The 17806-nt window shown below is 39.1% G+C and overlaps 1 protein-coding gene across 1 annotated transcript in view; it reads left to right on the forward strand.

The window, feature by feature from the left end:
* LOC116310777 (neuronal PAS domain-containing protein 3) overlaps positions 1 to 17806 on the forward strand; it is a 360308-nt gene that overhangs the window by 290736 nt on the left and 51766 nt on the right. The window contains exon 8 of the mRNA XM_039603778.1: positions 6958 to 7138. Coding sequence (XP_039459712.1) covers positions 6958 to 7138 — 181 coding nt within the window. The remainder of the gene's footprint in view (positions 1 to 6957; positions 7139 to 17806) is intronic.

Genomic DNA, 17806 nt, shown 5'->3' on the forward strand with positions numbered 1-17806 from the left:
TAAAAAAAGAAAAGAAAAAAGGAATCACTTACATTACCCTGACTTTAACCCTAACTCACCAACTAATAGTTGAGGAAAGCCCAGTTTGATTTAGAAACTCGTGTTCTGCAGAAACCTCCACATAGACTATTTGGTTTCCTGTTCTAAATGCAGGGTTCACATAGCTGAACATTGTGCCGCAAATACTAGTATGTCTGCAGTAATTACAGCTGACAGCAGCCTCTTCCATCACACATGTGCACATCCTAAAATATGGAGAAGGGACTGATAAGGATGCAGAAGGACGAACATAAACACACACGTTCTTTGATTCGCACGAACACACTCGCTTAACATTTGGATTCATTCGCAAAACACTTTCTCACTCACTCTGTGCTCATTTGACACGGTTATCGCCGTCATTCTTATTGTCTTTTGTCACTTGATGTCCTTGTCTGGGAGGGTGAGTGAAGCGATAAAGCCTGCGTGTCTGTTGTGCTTTAATAAGTTTTATCTAAAGACTCTAAGCAGACAAACAATGTCAAAATTCATACTGAGCCTGATGGGAGCGATGAGAGGCTTTTTTATGCTGAGGTCACCACTCAGCCAGCACATCCCTCAATTTTTTAAACCCCCGATAGCAATATTGTGTTCTTGTATTCCTTTATCTGTTGTTTAAATCATTCCTTTGTTTTTTGGTAAAGGCGAGGTTAAACATACTCTGAACAGAACATGGAAGATTGTTTCACATAAGTTGGATTTGTTCCGTCATCATTTCCAGTCCATTTCCAGTCCTGCTTTTCCTGTGTCTGAGTGATATGCTGGAGTGACCCGAACCAGCTTTGATGCAGGGAAATTGCAATATGCTAGTGTATCTGTTGTCCATCCTTTTCAAATAATACATAATGAGAAGATTGAAAAGACGAAGCCTGTTTTGATAAAGGTCTCCAGCCGAACTCTGACTACCCCATACCTATTCTTCCATCTTTATAGAGCAGTGCTGAGTGAATGGATGCATTACTGGATATTTTAACAAATGTGAATGCCCAGTTTTGTGTCATAGTTTAGCCACCTCGAGTCCTAGACAACTTTAATGTCCCAAATTTCCCTTCTCTTTGTTTATGTTTTTGTAGGTTAATCATGATGGAAATCTATGGTCCAGGTCCCCACAAAGTTGGAAACCTATTCCAACATCTTCATGTCCCTGAAAACTTTGCCTACTGTGAAGGGTGAATTTGGTCGCACTTTGCTAGCCCATATACACGAGATATTAGGAGAAAGAGAAAAAAGAAACATGTTTAATGGTTTTAAATCTCTTGGCCAACCTCTGTATGGAAAGCTGGAAGGATAACTTGATATATAGAGGTTGCTGTTGCCAAGGTTCCCGCCTGATTAAAAAACGTAGGCTGCCATACATCTTCACCGCTGTGTTTTGGTGAAAAACAGAAACTGGCACAAACTGTGTGTGTTAAATCAGGAGTCACTTTATCCGCCAAGTAAACATATTGCACATTGGCATGGTGGCACTAAGGCAGGAACATACAGACACACATTTGTTTTATTTCCTAGCTTCTTCTGACATGAACGAAAAATTAATGTAGAGGTGTCTTCTCAACTGAGCAAGTTGAGTTGCAGTGGCGTTGTAGAAATTCTGCACTACTAAATGTACAATGTTAAATAATTTTAGTTTCAAGTGAAAACTTTCAGATTTTTAGGAACTTTTGGCTTCTGCTTTGGTCCAGATTCTTTCATTGTGTGTTAAGGTGATCTTTGGAACAGATTCTTGGTTTACTCTTTATGTGTAAAGTGTTGCAAACATGCACAACATGTCATTAAAGATATTAGCATCCACTATCTAATAATACAGGGCAACCATTACTGAAAGCTTTAACTCCTCCACTGTTCCCAGACAGATTCCTATTCTGCTCATCTGTGGCTCTATGTTTTTATTTTGGGTTCCTTAATATTCATTTTTACAGTTTAAACTAAAGTTCCCTATTAATTGCAGCGTAGGCGTGTCCGTTGTTTTATAAGTGGTTAAGTGGTGACATCCAATAGACTCAAATAAATTTGTCTCTCCTGGGTTCGGTGTCTTTGACGTGGTCCAAGCATGTTTATCCCTCAATTTTTTCCACTTTGTACACTTCCTAACATTCATTCCAACAGTTTCAGAAACCTTCCTATAGTAATTTCCTGATATGTGTGAGTCCATATATTGATGCTGTGATAATTATTCATCATAGTGAGGCAATGTTTGTTATTCTCTCACTGATAAATTCAAAAACTACATAAAGAAAAATAGTTGGAAAATGCACAGGAGGCAGGCTGAGCAGGCCAATCACGTAGTTGCATTTCTAGGTGCACAGCAGTTTATGCTGTTGGTTATAGAGTACGATTTCAGGGGAGTTTACGGCTATGGTGTACATTTACCTTTGAAGCATAAGTGCCCACTATGTCTGTGCAATGTCAGACTGCACCAGTGTGAGAGTTGCAGCTAATAGTAACATTTACCAAAGCAAGAGATAACTGTGGAAAATATTTTACCTGAACTTTAGAGTTTTTAGCACTTAAAGAAACAAATTTCAACTCATTTTAATTTTGAATTCTGTAAGAACACTTATTTTGAAATTTCATTACATTTCCTTTATCCGGCAGTTCTGTTTGTTGTAACTTTTCCTGGCTTTTCACCAGGATAAATAAAGGATAATAATAAAAAAATATTTGAACATCTTCCTTCCTTCCATCTATCTCTTAAACGGATGTGCCAATCTGAATGAAACTTTGGATGAACACTGTTGTATAGCAATTATAAACTGTCATATGTCTTTTAAATGATTTTTCATGAATCCCTTTTGATTTTTATACTGATCATCACCCCACGAGTACGGAAGAGGATTAGGACCACTGGAAAAAAAAGTGGGGATGTCTTTTTTTTTCCCAGAAAAAAAGTCAGTTCTGCTAGTATTATAGCAAAATGCTACTTTTATTTACTTTCAATGTTACAATACACCTAAACTGTTTCAAGGGTTATAAAAATTTTTAAATGCCATTACCCGTTACATGCTTCAAGCTGACACATACTTGTCTACAGTAATGTGTTATTTTTCGGTCTGCTGCATGATAATTATTTTAAAGTGTTGTTGCAGCAAGTGTCAGAATGTCTAATTTCTTTTCTACATTGTTTCCTCTGTGTAATTAGCTCCACCAGTGACTTTATGTAAAATAGTTATGCCAAGTTTTAATTGATTAAAAGTCAGCGTGTTATTGCAAGGAAGAACAATGTAGATCCAATTAGCACTGTAATGTGTAAACATGAACACTAACTCCCATGGTGCACCAGGGTCTGAATGTGTGTGTGTATGTTATTCAGTGATCAGCCTCATTTCTTAATCATCACTTTCTGCTCCAGATGAGACTTTATGAGGGGACTAAATTGCCTTAAAGGGATTTCTTATTAAAGGGATTACACCCATGTAATCCCCTTTGTCCCAGCGGACCCCCAAAAAACCTGAACACACACACAAACATACATAACCAGATTAGCATGTGGAAATAAATGTGCACAATCTTTTTTGATATGCTACAAATGAAAACACACATGTTAAATGGCAGAGCACAACCATCACACCTTTGAAACTTGTGTACCTAATTATGTGTGTGTGTACATGTGCGTCACACAAGCTGTGTTTGTGCATTTCTAACCTTGACAGGAATTTGTTTGTGCAAGCTGCGTGTTTTGCTTTTGCAAGCACCAGTCAGTGTACATGTGTGTTTTTGTGTAAGCGTAATGCTGTGGTTTTCGATGGTGCTCGCTCGTCTCATCCCCAATTAACGAAGACAAATCCGCTTCCATCGCCACTAATGAGAGTCTTTAAGGTGAAGGGACTCTGTATTTATTTAATAAGAGGGAGCTTATTTATTCCATTTCCATAAGAAAGACAAAATGCTGCTGATTCTCCACGGCTGACAAGGAACGGATTAGAGGAGCGGGATGAGAGGAGAAGAAAGAGCAGGAGAGAAGGGATGAAAGAGAGAGGGGTGGAGGTGTTAGTTGGGGTGTTAAAAATATAATACTAGTGTAGCATTCCTAGAGCGATTGCAATTGCGAGCAAGAGTGGCTGCAGTGTTAAACAGAAGACCCAATCAAAAACAGTGGTCAAAATCATAGCCCATTCTACCAAATGGTAGACCTTCTAAACTATCCTACTCTTTAAGGTTATTACTGTTTTTTCTGTCCAGACCATGACACTCACAAGAGGATTCCTCCGATTGTAGTAATGCTTAGCACCGTGGCTTTGTTGTGCAACTTCCCCGTCCTAAGTTTAAGATGGGGAGGGTAGCAATAAGACCCCAGCCCAGAGCAAAGCAGGTGTCAATGATAACAGATATGACACTGATAGCTCAGGTGGAGGTTGGTTGCAGAGCACCTTGCAGGTGTGCAGCAACTTTGAGCAGGCCAAACTAGATTTTCCAAATGGATGCATAGAAGAACATCACAACAGTAAGATTATCTAATCTGCTAGGCTTGTGGCAGAGCTCGAGTTTTTGACCTGCCTGAAAGTGTATATAATATTTTACATATAGCCATTCTTTTACTACACAGTAAAAGTTTGTTTTTTTATTGAAAACACTTTGATTAGTAAATACTCAGATGGCACCATCTTTATTTAACAAGGTCACTTACCAATAAAATATAACATGTCAAAGAGAAAATAAAAAAAAGAAAAGAAATACTATTCATTAGACGTGAATATTTTGCAATAAACTGATGCATTTGCCTTTTCCAAGAGATTTTTCTGTTAAGTAAGACTCTTAATTGCCTCTCTTTTCTGCTTGCTCAATAACTCCATCTACAGCAGACTTTTAATGCATGTTCAATGCATTTTGTCTTTTCTTCCTGAGGGAAAATCTTCAATCCTACCAGTTCTACAAAAGTGTGCATTGTGAAATGAATTGCCTTTATTGTATTGGTGGAAGTAGAAGAGTGACATAAGGGAACAGGGTGAATGTAGGAATCAAAGGAACTGCATGGGATATAGAGATATGGAACTACAGGGAGTGCAGAATTATTAGGCAAGTTATATTTTTGAGGAATAATTTTATTATTGAACAACAACCATGTTCTCAATGAATCCAAAAACTCATTAATATCAAAGCTGAATGTTTTTTGAAGTAGTTTTTAGTTTGTTTTAGTTTTAGCTATTTTAGGGGATATCTGTGTGTGCAGGTGACTATTACTGTGCATAATTATTAGGCAACTTAACAAAAACAAATATATACCCATTTCAATTATTTATTTTACCAGTGAAACCAATATATCATCTCCACATTCACAAATATACATTTCTGACATTCAAAAACAAAACAAAAACAAATCAGCGACCAATATAGCCACCTTTCTTTGCAAGGACACTCAAAAGCCTGCCATCCATGGATCCTGTCAGTGTTTTGATCTGTTCACCATCAACATTGCGTGCAGCAGCAACCACAGCCTCCCAGACACTGTTCAGAGAGGTGTACTGTTTTCCCTCCTTGTAAATCTCACATTTGATGATGGACCACAGGTTCTCAATGGGGTTCAGATCAGGTGAACAAGGAGGCCATGTCATTAGTTTTTCTTCCTTTATACCCTTTCTTGCCAGCCACGCTGTGGAGTACTTGGACGTGTGTGATGGAGCATTGTCCTGCATGAAAATCATGTTTTTCTTGAAGGATGCAGACTTCTTCCTGTACCACTGCTTGAAGAAGGTGTCTTCCAGAAACTGGCAGTAGGACTGGGAGTTGAGCTTGACTCCATCCTCAACCCGAAAAGGCCCCACAAGCTCATCTTTGATGATACCAGCCCAAACCAGTACTCCACCTCCACCTTGCTGGCGTCTGAGTCGGACTGGAGCTCTCTGCCCTTTACCAATCCAGCCACGGGCCCATCCATCTGGCCCATCAAGACTCACTCTCATTTCATCAGTCCATAAAACCTTAGAAAAATCAGTCTTCAGATATTTCTTGGCCCAGTCTTGACGTTTCAGCTTGTGTGTCTTGTTCAGTGGTGGTCGTCTTTCAGCCTTTCTTACCTTGGCCATGTCTCTGAGTATTGCACACCTTGTGCTTTTGGGCACTCCAGTGATGTTGCAGCTCTGAAATATAGCCAAACTGGTGGCAAGTGGCATCTTGGCAGCTGCACGCTTGACTTTTCTCAGTTCATGGGCAGTTATTTTGCGCCTTGGTTTTTCCACACGCTTCTTGCGACCCTGTTGACTATTTTGAATGAAACGTTTGATTGTTCGATGATCACGCTTCAGAAGCTTTGCAATTTTAAGACTGCTGCATCCCTCTGCAAGATATCTCACTATTTTTGACTTTTCTGAGCCTGTCAAGTCCTTCTTTTGACCCATTTTGCCAAAGGAAAGGAAGTTGCCTAATAATTATGCACACCTGATATAGGGTGTTGATGTCATTAGACCACACCCCTTCTCATTACAGAGATGCACATCACCTAATATGCTTAATTGGTAGTAGGCTTTCGAGCCTATACAGCTTGGAGTAAGACTACATGCATGAAGAGGATGATGTGGACAAAATACTCATTTGCCTAATAATTCTGCACTCCCTGTATGGATTGAAAAATAGCCATGGAGTAAAGGGTGGAGGAGAAAGAAAGACGACAAGCTGCGGAGTAGGAAGACAAAGAATGAAAGGTCAGCAAAAAAAGATGAAAATGATGCCCCAAAGAACAGAATATTAGCAATTAACAATTTCCAAACTGTCCAAAAACCAACAGCCATTGCTTCTCCATATTTGAGATTTGAGTGTTTTTCAGCACACACAAATTCTTCACTGGTTTGTGGGACCAACTATTAAAATAAATGACAAATAATAAACAGTAAACTATGAGCCAAGACATTAAAGATTGTGTAGAAACAAAAGAAAGAACGAAAGGGGATTTACAGGATGATTTTTAACAACGCTTTATTTCTGCAGGTGGAGCTCACTGGTAGCAGTGTGTTTGACTACATCCACCCTGGCGATCATGTGGAGATGGCAGAGCAGCTTGGGATGAAACTTCCTCCAGGCCGAGGGATGTCTCTATCCCAGGGAGCAGTCAACGAAGACGGGGCTTCTTCAGCTTCTTCATCGTCACACTCTGAGACACCTGAACCAGGTAGGTAAACAAGGGAGAGTGGCTTCAAGTTAGTCTTGCAGAGTATTTTCACCACAGCAGAGAACAGAAGTTACAAAGCTTCAAACAGCACAATACTTATGACAGCTGCAAAGTACTTAACCATCAAAGTTAATCAATCCATATGAGTTCTAGGGGCTTGAAAAATTCACAACAGCCTTTTCTTTTTAAGAGATTGATGATTGACCTTGATAAAACCAAAGGAGAATTGCAATGACTCTGACTAAACCAGACAACTCAAGACTTTTGACTCAGAAGGCTTCTATATCCTCTTGAAAAGTATGCAGATAAACCTTTTTGGACTAGATTTTTCAGGATGTTTCTCCTGAAGCTAGATGAAATCAAAGTTTGTAACAGACTGATTGAAACACATTGAAATAGCATCGACGAGCACTTTATATAGCAGTCAAATTGTAGGTGGAAGTGTTAGCCTTAGCAGAATATCTGAACGGTCGTGGGTCTAGATGTTTGAGTCTGAATTATGTCGTCAAGGTGATGCATGCAGGAAAAAAATGACCAGTCAAAAGTGTAAACATATGTTTTTGATCCTGTTAAGTTGGCCATTTAAACATGGGAGTCAGTGATGCTTCTGTGTTGGCTCCATTTTTCAGTCTGCAGGGTTCTCCTTGGTCGCAACCCATTTCTCGCTAACATTCTCTAACCTTGATGCTTCTATCGTTTGCTGAATGTTTGAACAAATTGATTCAACACACTGTAGAGCCATCACTGCTATAAACTGGGAAAGGACACATTTCTCATTGGAATTCTTTGCCTTGTCTCCTCCATCCCTCCATCCATTTACCCCTCCATCCTCTCCTGCACCACATGTTCAAGACTTTTTACCTTACAAACGCTTTGGATTGCTCTCTCTCTCTTTCACTTTCTCCCTCTCTCATGCTGATGATAATTTAAGTATTAGGGGAAAATCCATTTATAAATTAAACAAAATGACTTGATATCCATCGAGTCCCTTAGTTCATCAGCCTGTTCAAACAAGGAGTTGAAGATTGGCTTCGCGGCAGCCGGGGTCTTCGGAGACGGCACCGTAATTAGATCTGCCGCGGATTTATTCTTGGCTGATTGGTGCAGCTGATGGATGGGTGGGGGCTTTAAATTAATTGAAGTTCCACATTTGAGGTTTTTGTTCCCCCATTTTTTTTCCCTTTGACATTCTGCAAACCTCTAACCTGGTCTCTCCACCCTCCAAACTGGATATGTATAGAGAGACAGGATAAGAGCACATGTATGTGGTCATCAGCATCTTTTTGTGTGAAAAGAAAGAAAAGCAGCAGAAATTAAACATGTATAGGCAGAAAATAATACAAATGGGAGTTTACATGAATTTCTTTGTGATTCCTAAGTTAATTCAACCACACGATGAAAAAGAGCAAAAGAGAAAAGCAAGGAAACGAGGACAAAGGTGTTTGTTCTCCCATGTTAATTTGCCTAGAGAGATGGAAAGAAAGAGAGGCAGGGGATGTAGGGACATGTTTGAATGTGCATGAGTGCTTAGCAATGTTAATTTGTCCAGAGAAGAGAAAAGGGAGGGAGAGGTTTCAGGCAGACATGTATGGATGTGAAAGAGTGATCCCCAATGATAACTTGACCAGAGAGAGAGGAAGAGGGAGGATTAGGATTCATGCATGTGTTATTTAATGTTAATTTGCCTTTGGAAAAGGAAGGGGGGCAGCAGAGCTGGTATGAATTTGTATGAGTTTTTCTCAGGAGAAGAAGGGGCACCTGAAATAATTCAGGTGTCCAGGGTAACAGTGCTGTTCATCTCAACCTCCAGTATTGTAAATTGGATGTTTTTCAGTTCTTTCACTGGTGCTTTTTTCTCTGAGTTGGATTGTTTCTGCAATGAGATTTTGGGGCATCGGTCTGTCCTGTGTCTTTTTCCTTGACTCTACAGCCACACTAAGGGTGGGTGATATCCTTCTGCGGTGTTTAGGACTGTAGCCTCAAAGGTGATGTAGACCAGGTTTGAATCTCCTGGTTGGCTGGATACTTTCTGTGTGGACTTCAGATGTTCTTCGTGCACCTCCATGGGTTTTTTGTCATTAGGGGTTGAGGAAGGATCTAAAAGCCGGAATAAACTAAAACTGAATTAAATTTTATTTACATAGCCCCAAGTTACTACAACAGCTGCCTCAAGACACATTATATTGTTATGCAAAGACCCTACAGTAATTCAGAGAATACAGAAAAAACCCCAACAATCAGATGACCTCCTATGAGCGATCTCTTTGGTGACAGTGGGAAGGAAAAACTCCCTTTTAATATTTGCTAAAACTGATTGGGGTGGAAGTTCAACAAAGTACATCAAAGACCAGAACATACAGCAAAGAAACCAAAGATTTAAAATTCTTCAACAATGACAAACATGAAATAAATCCACAGGCTGACAAAGAACTTTTTATTTTTCTTCAGTGATTGACACCATCAATCAAGTGTATTACACTCATCTTGTAAAAGAATCCATGCGCCAATGTTCTTTCACCCCTGTAAATCTATATGTAGTATAATCATGGATATCCACTTTGAATCATATAATCTTTGATCAGAGCAGTTGTGAGAAAATATGTTAATACTGGTCAGTTCTTTATGAAAACTTTTCGAGAAACAGCAGCTTTATTCTGAAAAAGCCTTACCCTTATCCTCAATCCTAAGGTTTTAAATCTCTAATTGCTCTCATCTACTAACTGGAAGGTTGGTGGTTCAATTCCTGGCTGTTACAGTCTGCATGCCAAATATCCTTGGGTAAGATACTAACCCCAAATTGCTCTCCAATGCATCTGTCAGAGAATGAATGCATGTCATTCTTAGATAGAAAGCTCTTAAGTATAGAAAGAATGGGTGAATTGGGCATCTTTGGTTTGATTCTATAGCAGTGAAACAATACTAAAGGTTAACATTTTTTTTAATTTCAGTGAGTTTCTGAATTTGATTGTGAATCTCAAATCATCTCATTTTAAAGCCAAGTCAAAACGGCCCTTTGGTTTCAAAGGAACTTACTGTTCCACGGTACAAAGCAAGAAATTAAGTTCAGATCAGACAGGGTCATTATACTCAAAAAGCAGAAATCATTTTTTCCTCATTTCCATCCAAAATGAGTTGAGCATGTTGAAATCCACAGGGAGGGAAAGCAACAGAAGGATCTCAGCACAGAACAGAGAAGCTTCAGAAACAGCAGATATGGCACTAGTTCCAACACAGTAAATAAGGTGGAGGTGGGTTGTAAATGGGCTTGCAGAATATAGGATTTGCCAGTTGTATATTTAGATATCAATTAGCTGATCTGCTGGTGTGCCTGATGTATCGCTATGCTCCATTAATTATAAATGATATCTACAACAGAATACAAGACCATGTTTCTGCAGAAAGCAAAATCTGCGTCATGACCGGTTTTTATTTATAAATTCCAATTTGATACAAGACATGAACTCCAGCATTTGCTCACTGCAGATGGCCATGAATGTTTATGGTTAATGTTTAAAAGATTATATTATTATTTGTGGAATGACTTTAGGGAAGATTCTGATCAGTCACAAACATGCTCTGCAGCAGGACAATGAGCCCAGATATCTGAGGAGACACCCACAAAGCTAAGATAACAGCATAAGCAGATTTCCAGTTAACTGCCTACAACTTATTGTCATGTTTGCTAAATAAATGAGACTCTGTCCGCATTTCAAGAAACCAAAAGTTGTCTTTTCCATGTGAAGTTCGCCAGTCTCAATTTGAAAAAGAATTTATTAACTGGCTTTACCTCATTGGTTGCTCTGTTGTAATATCAGAAAGCTGACCCCATCATTTTAATTACAGTCACGCTCATAAAGTATTGAAATTGGAGTTAAAACATGAGATGACCTTGGAGGAGAGAGCTTCCTTTGAAGCTCAACGCTTCTATTTTCAACACCCTCTTGCAGTTAAAGAGAGTCATCTTTAAAAGCGCATGACGCAATTTGACTAATATCAGTCAAACTGAGCCTGAGAGGCTCAGCATCTCTAACTGTTCTGAAGGGTGAGTGGTTGAAAATTATTACTCCTAAGTGTAATTCAGAGTCTCAGAGAGGAGGAAAACTCTCCATGCAGCTCTTATTTTCTCTCACTTCAGTATCTTCTTTACATACCATCAGTTCAGGGTCACATAGTCATCGGGAATGTATCTGATGTGAGCTGGCTGTTGACTTTGACCTTTGACATCCTTACAATGAAGGAGGTGGTTAATGGTTGCATGCTTTGGCACAGCTGTAAGATTTGGGCAATGGTAAATTGCCTGCATTTGTATAGCGCTTTACACTACATTCAGTCATTCACCCATTCACACACAGGCAATGACAAGCTACATTGTAGCCACAGCTGCCCTGGGGCGCACTGACAGAGGCGAGGCTGCCGGACACTGGCGCCACCGGGCCCTCTGACCACCACCAGTAGGCAAACTTGGGGTTAGTATCTTGCCCAAGGATATTTGGCATGCAGCCAGGAGGCAGCCTGGGATCGAACCACCGACCTTCTGACCTGCTGACCTGCTCTGCCACCTGAGCTACAGCCACCCCAAGGTTTTTGAAAACTTATTTTGTGGAAGTAAGGCTGCTAAAGGTTTTTTGGACAAATTCTATAGGCTTTTGCTGTAATACTGAAGGTTTTGCAAGATTTAATCAGTGCATTTATAAAATAATTTCTAATAATTATATTGTTAAAGATAGGTTTGTGTTTAAACCTAGTGTTTTTGTCGCACCATGGAAATGTGTAACATGACCAAATGAGTGCTTCGCTAAAATTGTAAGATCTTGCCTCAAACAAAAGACCAGTTACTAAAACTCATTCTCATCATCTAATACCTATTAAACACAAAGCTTTTCAGATTCTTAAAAATCCTGAAATGTTGCATTCTTACTAGCCTGTTACACAAAATGAATATCAAACATGTAATTTAGCATTGAGTAAGTGTAAATGCTCTGACCTTTAGTTTTAATCTGTGCAATTTCCTTGCTCCAAGGCAGCCATTAGTTTGAGTACTTTTCTTTGTTTAATCTTTCAAAAACCATTTAAACTTGGGGAAAGTGTAAAGGAAGATCAGTAACTTGTCACTGTTAAATTTGAGCCAACTTGGATAATTGTATACAGCACAGCACCTGTCATGCAGTTTGATTTGCCACACTGATCTAGGAAGTCATCAGTGGAAACCTATTGTTAAATGACACTTATGAGGGGAATTACTGTCTGCCACAAAGTAACTTCAACCAGTCGGATTTAAGGCATAGATAGAAGGAGAAACCAGCCACAGCTTCAAAAACTAGCAAGTAGTCAGTGTACCTAGCTATAGAGTTAGCATGTTGTTAAGTATATTAGGGATATCTGGTACTCCCATGTTCATGTTTTTCCTTCATCATCATCATCATAATGTTAGTCCAAGATCAACATTGCCATTGGCAAATACTGTCTTGTGAGCATTCAGTTAGCATTAGCCAAGAAGTTAGCTAAAAGCTGCTTTATTGCTTTTACTAAAAAAACAACATGAGTAAGCTAAATTTGGCTAACAGCAAATCAAGTTTCACTTAAAATGCTTACCATTTGCTCCAGAGGAACTATAAGCAATAGCATTTTTTCAATTTTTCCCCACATTGCAAAGCTACGATATCACAACAATGTAATGGTGACTTGCAATGTTAATCATGGAGCAACAAGATCAACAGGGTGATATCAGTTACACCTATTATTAAACACTTTTTGTTATCATTGTAGGAATATTTGCAGGCAGTTTCTCATTCTCTGCAAGCATATAGCTTTAATCTCGGCAAGATTTAATTTGTCAAAAGTGTGACGGTGGTTTTGCAAATGAAAGCCCAGCTGCCTTGCAATGTCATATAGATGCTTATATAAAAATAGCACTACTGCCTCTGGATATTCAGCAACTGAATAGTAACTGAATTTGACACTCACATTCACATCCCTCTTGCAATATTCAAGGTTCTGTTTGTGTCAGACACTTGATTTAATTGTTTCTCCCATGAGTTCGTGAAAGGGAGCGCATCTTTCAATCCAAGAGAATTTGATCCTGTTTTGCTTTTAGAGGTTTGCTGTTCAGCAACATTCTAACATCTCTGATGTCAAAGTGATTTTTGAACACAGCAAGAGGGCAAGATTTCAAAAACCATCCCTTCTTCAAACTGCATGACCACACAATGATGACACCTCTGACAGAAAAATGACAGTGAGTTTTTACATCCGTCATTTCCTTTGCCTTATTATCCAAACTCAAGATTAGGTCTTTGCTGCTTTAATGATCTGATGTGCCTTCAGGCTTCAGTACGCCTTAGACTATCTCTGCCTGAGCAGGAAGAAAACACCCGAGACGAGACATGTATGTTCACATTTCCAGAATCATGACAACAGTTTCAGTTTTTCTTTCTGTTTGTCTTCCAGTTAAACTTTAGTTTGAATAGTTGACTCGAAGGACAAAGCAGTACCTACATGGTTTGCCTTTGAGCCACCTGCCTTCTTATTTACACTCACTTTCATTCTCATTCACTCCATCTTCATAAAAGCTTGCATTTAATGGAGTATTTATTTCAATTTTCTCTCATCAGAGGGCAAAATTTCTAAGAAAACCAGCTCAGTTTAAAAGTCTTTCTGGAAGTAAGAGTAATTCTGCCCTCCAGGAAAACACCATAAGTTCTCCATTACTAGCTCCTTGCGGTCTAATTGTCCGCGGCATTGCCTTATTTCAACATCATAAGTCTTTGATTATTGTTGCTAATTATGCTATTAGCACAATGGAGGGGAATAATTCGTCATAATCACTCACATTTATCATAATTATCCAAGTTTACAGTCACCTACGTTTAATGTCATGTAGAGTAGCCATTGGCAGCGGCTGCTGCCCAAGGACAAATTTACTCAGTGTGTGTGTGTGTGTGTGTGTGTGTTCGGTAGTCGAGTGTGTTTGTATTTGCATTTGAAATGTCACTTGTACTCCAGGACAGGAGGCAAAGGTCAAATCTGGAGGGATATTTACACATGTACACTGTTCTCTTGTATTACACACTCTAGTTGTCATTCACCTCTTTCTTCAAGCCTCATTTTCTCAAATATTTTTGTTTTCCTCAAAGGCCTTTAAAAAGAGCTTGAGCTGTACATCATATAGAGCACTATAGCTAGGTAGCAAACAAAAGTTTCAGGGTTTTTCTTAGTAGCTTGCTTTGGTAATGTTTTCCAAACATTTGGAGGTGTGTTATGATTTATATGGATTCAGACTCCAGTCACTGAAAGAAAAAAAAAAATTCTCCCAAATCCACCTCAGTTGGATGTTCTTTGTATGAGCACAAATGAAAATGAACTTTTCAAGATATAATCCACCTTTCACTCCTGATTTCTTCTGAGCTGAGTATGTGATCATTTTGATTTGTAATCATATTCATACGTGCTTCTAGCAAAAGCAAACCCGCACACTTTCTTTTGTCAGTTGTGTGTTTGGTTGTTTTGTCTAACTCAGTGTTGGTTTTATTTTTTTATTACCAGCTTTACTTCGTGATATCTCGCTCAATGACCACTAGAAGGGACTTCAGTCCTCCTGTATTGCAATGTATTAGCTATTGCAATTTTTTATGGCAAGTGCAAGAAAAGTTTGTATAAGGACCAGGACACTGCAGCCTGTGTCCAATGTGTGTATCTTTGATTTTTAGCTTTCACTTTGTTAAACTTGCTATTTGATTTCACTTTGGTTATGCGGCAGCGGCTTCCCAAGAAAGTTCTTGGTTCGTGTTTTTTTCCGGTCCATGCTTGTTAGATTTCTTGGTGATTCTTTCTGGATTGGCAGAAACCTGAAGTTTGATAACTGCTTGGTTAGGCTTAGAAAACATCATGGTTAAAATACACTTATCCACTGTGTTAATCTTGCATATTGAAAAACTGATGCTCAAGACTGCACAGCACTAAGGGCAATCACACTACCTCCATATGTTATGATTTGGTAGTAAGATTGGGCACTTGTAATTTGAAACATCAGGGTCATGGCTCCTTGTTGTGAATGGATATGTAAATTAAGTGAATGGAATAAGTATAAGAAAATATATATGACATATTATAAGCTTATATATTATGAAGATGATTAAAGCATATAAAAGAAACTGCACAGGTTGTACGATGTCAGGTTACAACCGTTACCAGCTACGCTGGTGAGCTGATTGTTTCTAGATAATGATCAAGGTTAATACATGATTGTTTTTCTTCGGTAAACTAATTAGTGAGGGATAGCTCACTCTCACAAGCAGAGTTACCTACAGTCTTAACAGAAAAAAGATTTTTTTCAGTCTCGAAGTCTAGCGTAAAGCTGTTCTGTTTTTCAGACCTGGTAAATGATTTCTATACAGCAGATCCTCTAAACTCCACACTCAGTGGGAAAATTAGTCACAATGGATTTTCTGAAAGTGCTCAGATTAATTAAATCAGTGTCTTTTTTTAAGCAGAGCAATAAAACCACTTGAGGCAAACAAAGAACTTTTCAGAAGCAGAGGATTATTACTAGAGCAAAATTATCCGTTTGGTTAAGTTTTATTAAACCGCCACCCGCTCGCCACCGCTCTAAATGGAATCTTTAGAGTACACAATGGCCAATCACACACCATTATTATTAGAGTTTTCTAATTAGGCTTCTTAACAAGGACGGGGCTGTTTACAATGGAAGCCGGAGCTGTTCAGATAACGGCAGCAGAGGACAGGACGGCACCGGACGGCAAATAAAGCGTTCCTCACTGCTATCTTTCTGTCACAGCAATGATAACATGGGAACTCTTCAAGGTCCAACACTCAACTTTTAATTTGTGGGGAGGCACGAAGGGTGTGTGTGTGAGAGTGAGTGAGTGAGCTCAAACTAAGTTTAGAGAGTGATATGTCACACACAGTAAGGAGGGCTGCCCCTGACGGTGCAAAGAGAAGACGATGTGTTAATGTTTCAGTATTACAGCACAGGAATAAGAAAAGACTAACTAAAGTAAGAAAAGTACAAGCAGGGGAAGAAATTAAGAAATGATGTTTAGCAGGTCACTGAAATATAAAAGAAATCAAGGATAGAGAGTGCAAAAACTAAATAGGAACAAGAATTAATCCAGTTTAAAACAGGAAGGACGAATGGGGTAAACTGGTGGAACTTGAGTGAATAAATAATAGACCAGAAAAGAAAGGCCCCATATAGCACTTTATTATATGGAAGGAAAAAAGGAAGGAAAAAAATGGATAAGCATTTGACTATGGAAGAATGAATGTGGAAATGGATTTTACAGCATGTTTACCAATGGTATGAATGAAAGCAGAAAAGAAGGGAGGAAAGATTGTCAAAGATGGGCATGAAGGTTAACATGGATAGACACTGAAAACTAATAAGGGACAAAAAACCAAAATGGATTCAGTTTAATAAAAGGAAAGCAACAAAAAGAGTAAATTGGAGGCTTAATCAAAAAGGTATCTAACAAGTTTAAATATGATGGGACAGAGAGAAGGAAGGAAGGAAAAGCTGATATTTCAAGTGACAAAGATAGATTAAAAAGTGGGGCATGAAGCTTGAACCGAACATCCCAGCAGAAAGTGAGACATGATAGAAAATCAAGACAGGGTCTAAGGTCGCAAGTCTGTACCCACATAAGATCACATTAACATGATGGCAAGACGAGCTATTCTTATTTCCTGGAGACTTACTCTAACCGTACCCTAAACCTGAAGCCAATGAGAGGCCTTCCATTACCTGTTCAGGGTAGTTTGCTCTGGTATTCCCAACAATGTATCAGCAGCACATACTGTACTTTATTTATACACACTGGAACAGCAAATATGGATTCATCTGAGGCTGAAAAAAAAACAAAATAAGACATTTCCTCCTGTTTGTTAAATGTCTCTTACAGATGAACTTGAGGTTTCACAACCAACACTCTGTGACCGGTAACGGATCTGTTCACGTTCTTCTCCCTATCAGAGCTAGGCGATGACCCTCTTCAAAGTCTCAGTAGAAGTAGTAATCATGTAAAACAACGGGTGCACGTCTGTTCCATCTGATCAGAGACAATAAGTCATAGTTTGTGTTCATCAGGAGCCAGAGCAACTCTTCACAGACATGTTTGTAAAACCAGTTAGCAGCTCAGTGAACACGGCCGCCACATCTATTCCTCCTCACGCCTTCCTCTGATTACGGATGCTAATCTGTTCAGTTCATCCATCTGTCCCTCTCTCTGCTGCCGCCTGGATTCAATTACACCAAGCATGCGCCTCGCTCTGTTGTCCCCGTCCTCTCTGTTTCTTCTTCCTTCTCATCGTGTTCTGCTTCTTGTGTTGTTGTTTTTTTTTTGTTGTTGTTGTTTGTACTTCCCTTTCTTGTTTGGTTGTCTTTTATCTGGGGACGCTGCGCTCGTCTGGCCAAACATGAACAGAGGGACAAGGAGAGAGAGAGAAATTAAAAGAGAAGAAATAACAACAGAAGGACTCAGAGACACAGAGGCGGAAAAGTGAAGACTGAGTTATGAATTAATTTAACATGGAAATGGGCTGTTTAGAAAAAACTGTCCTGAACAGTGATAGAAGTTGCAGCGATGCAACTTTGAAAGACCACTGATTAAATGTAATAAAATGTGTTCCTAATTGTGTTGTTGAGCGACAAAT

The sequence above is a fragment of the Oreochromis aureus genome, linkage group 19 (assembly GCF_013358895.1).
Source record: "Oreochromis aureus strain Israel breed Guangdong linkage group 19, ZZ_aureus, whole genome shotgun sequence".
In the NCBI taxonomy this organism is placed as follows: Eukaryota; Metazoa; Chordata; class Actinopteri; order Cichliformes; family Cichlidae; genus Oreochromis; species Oreochromis aureus.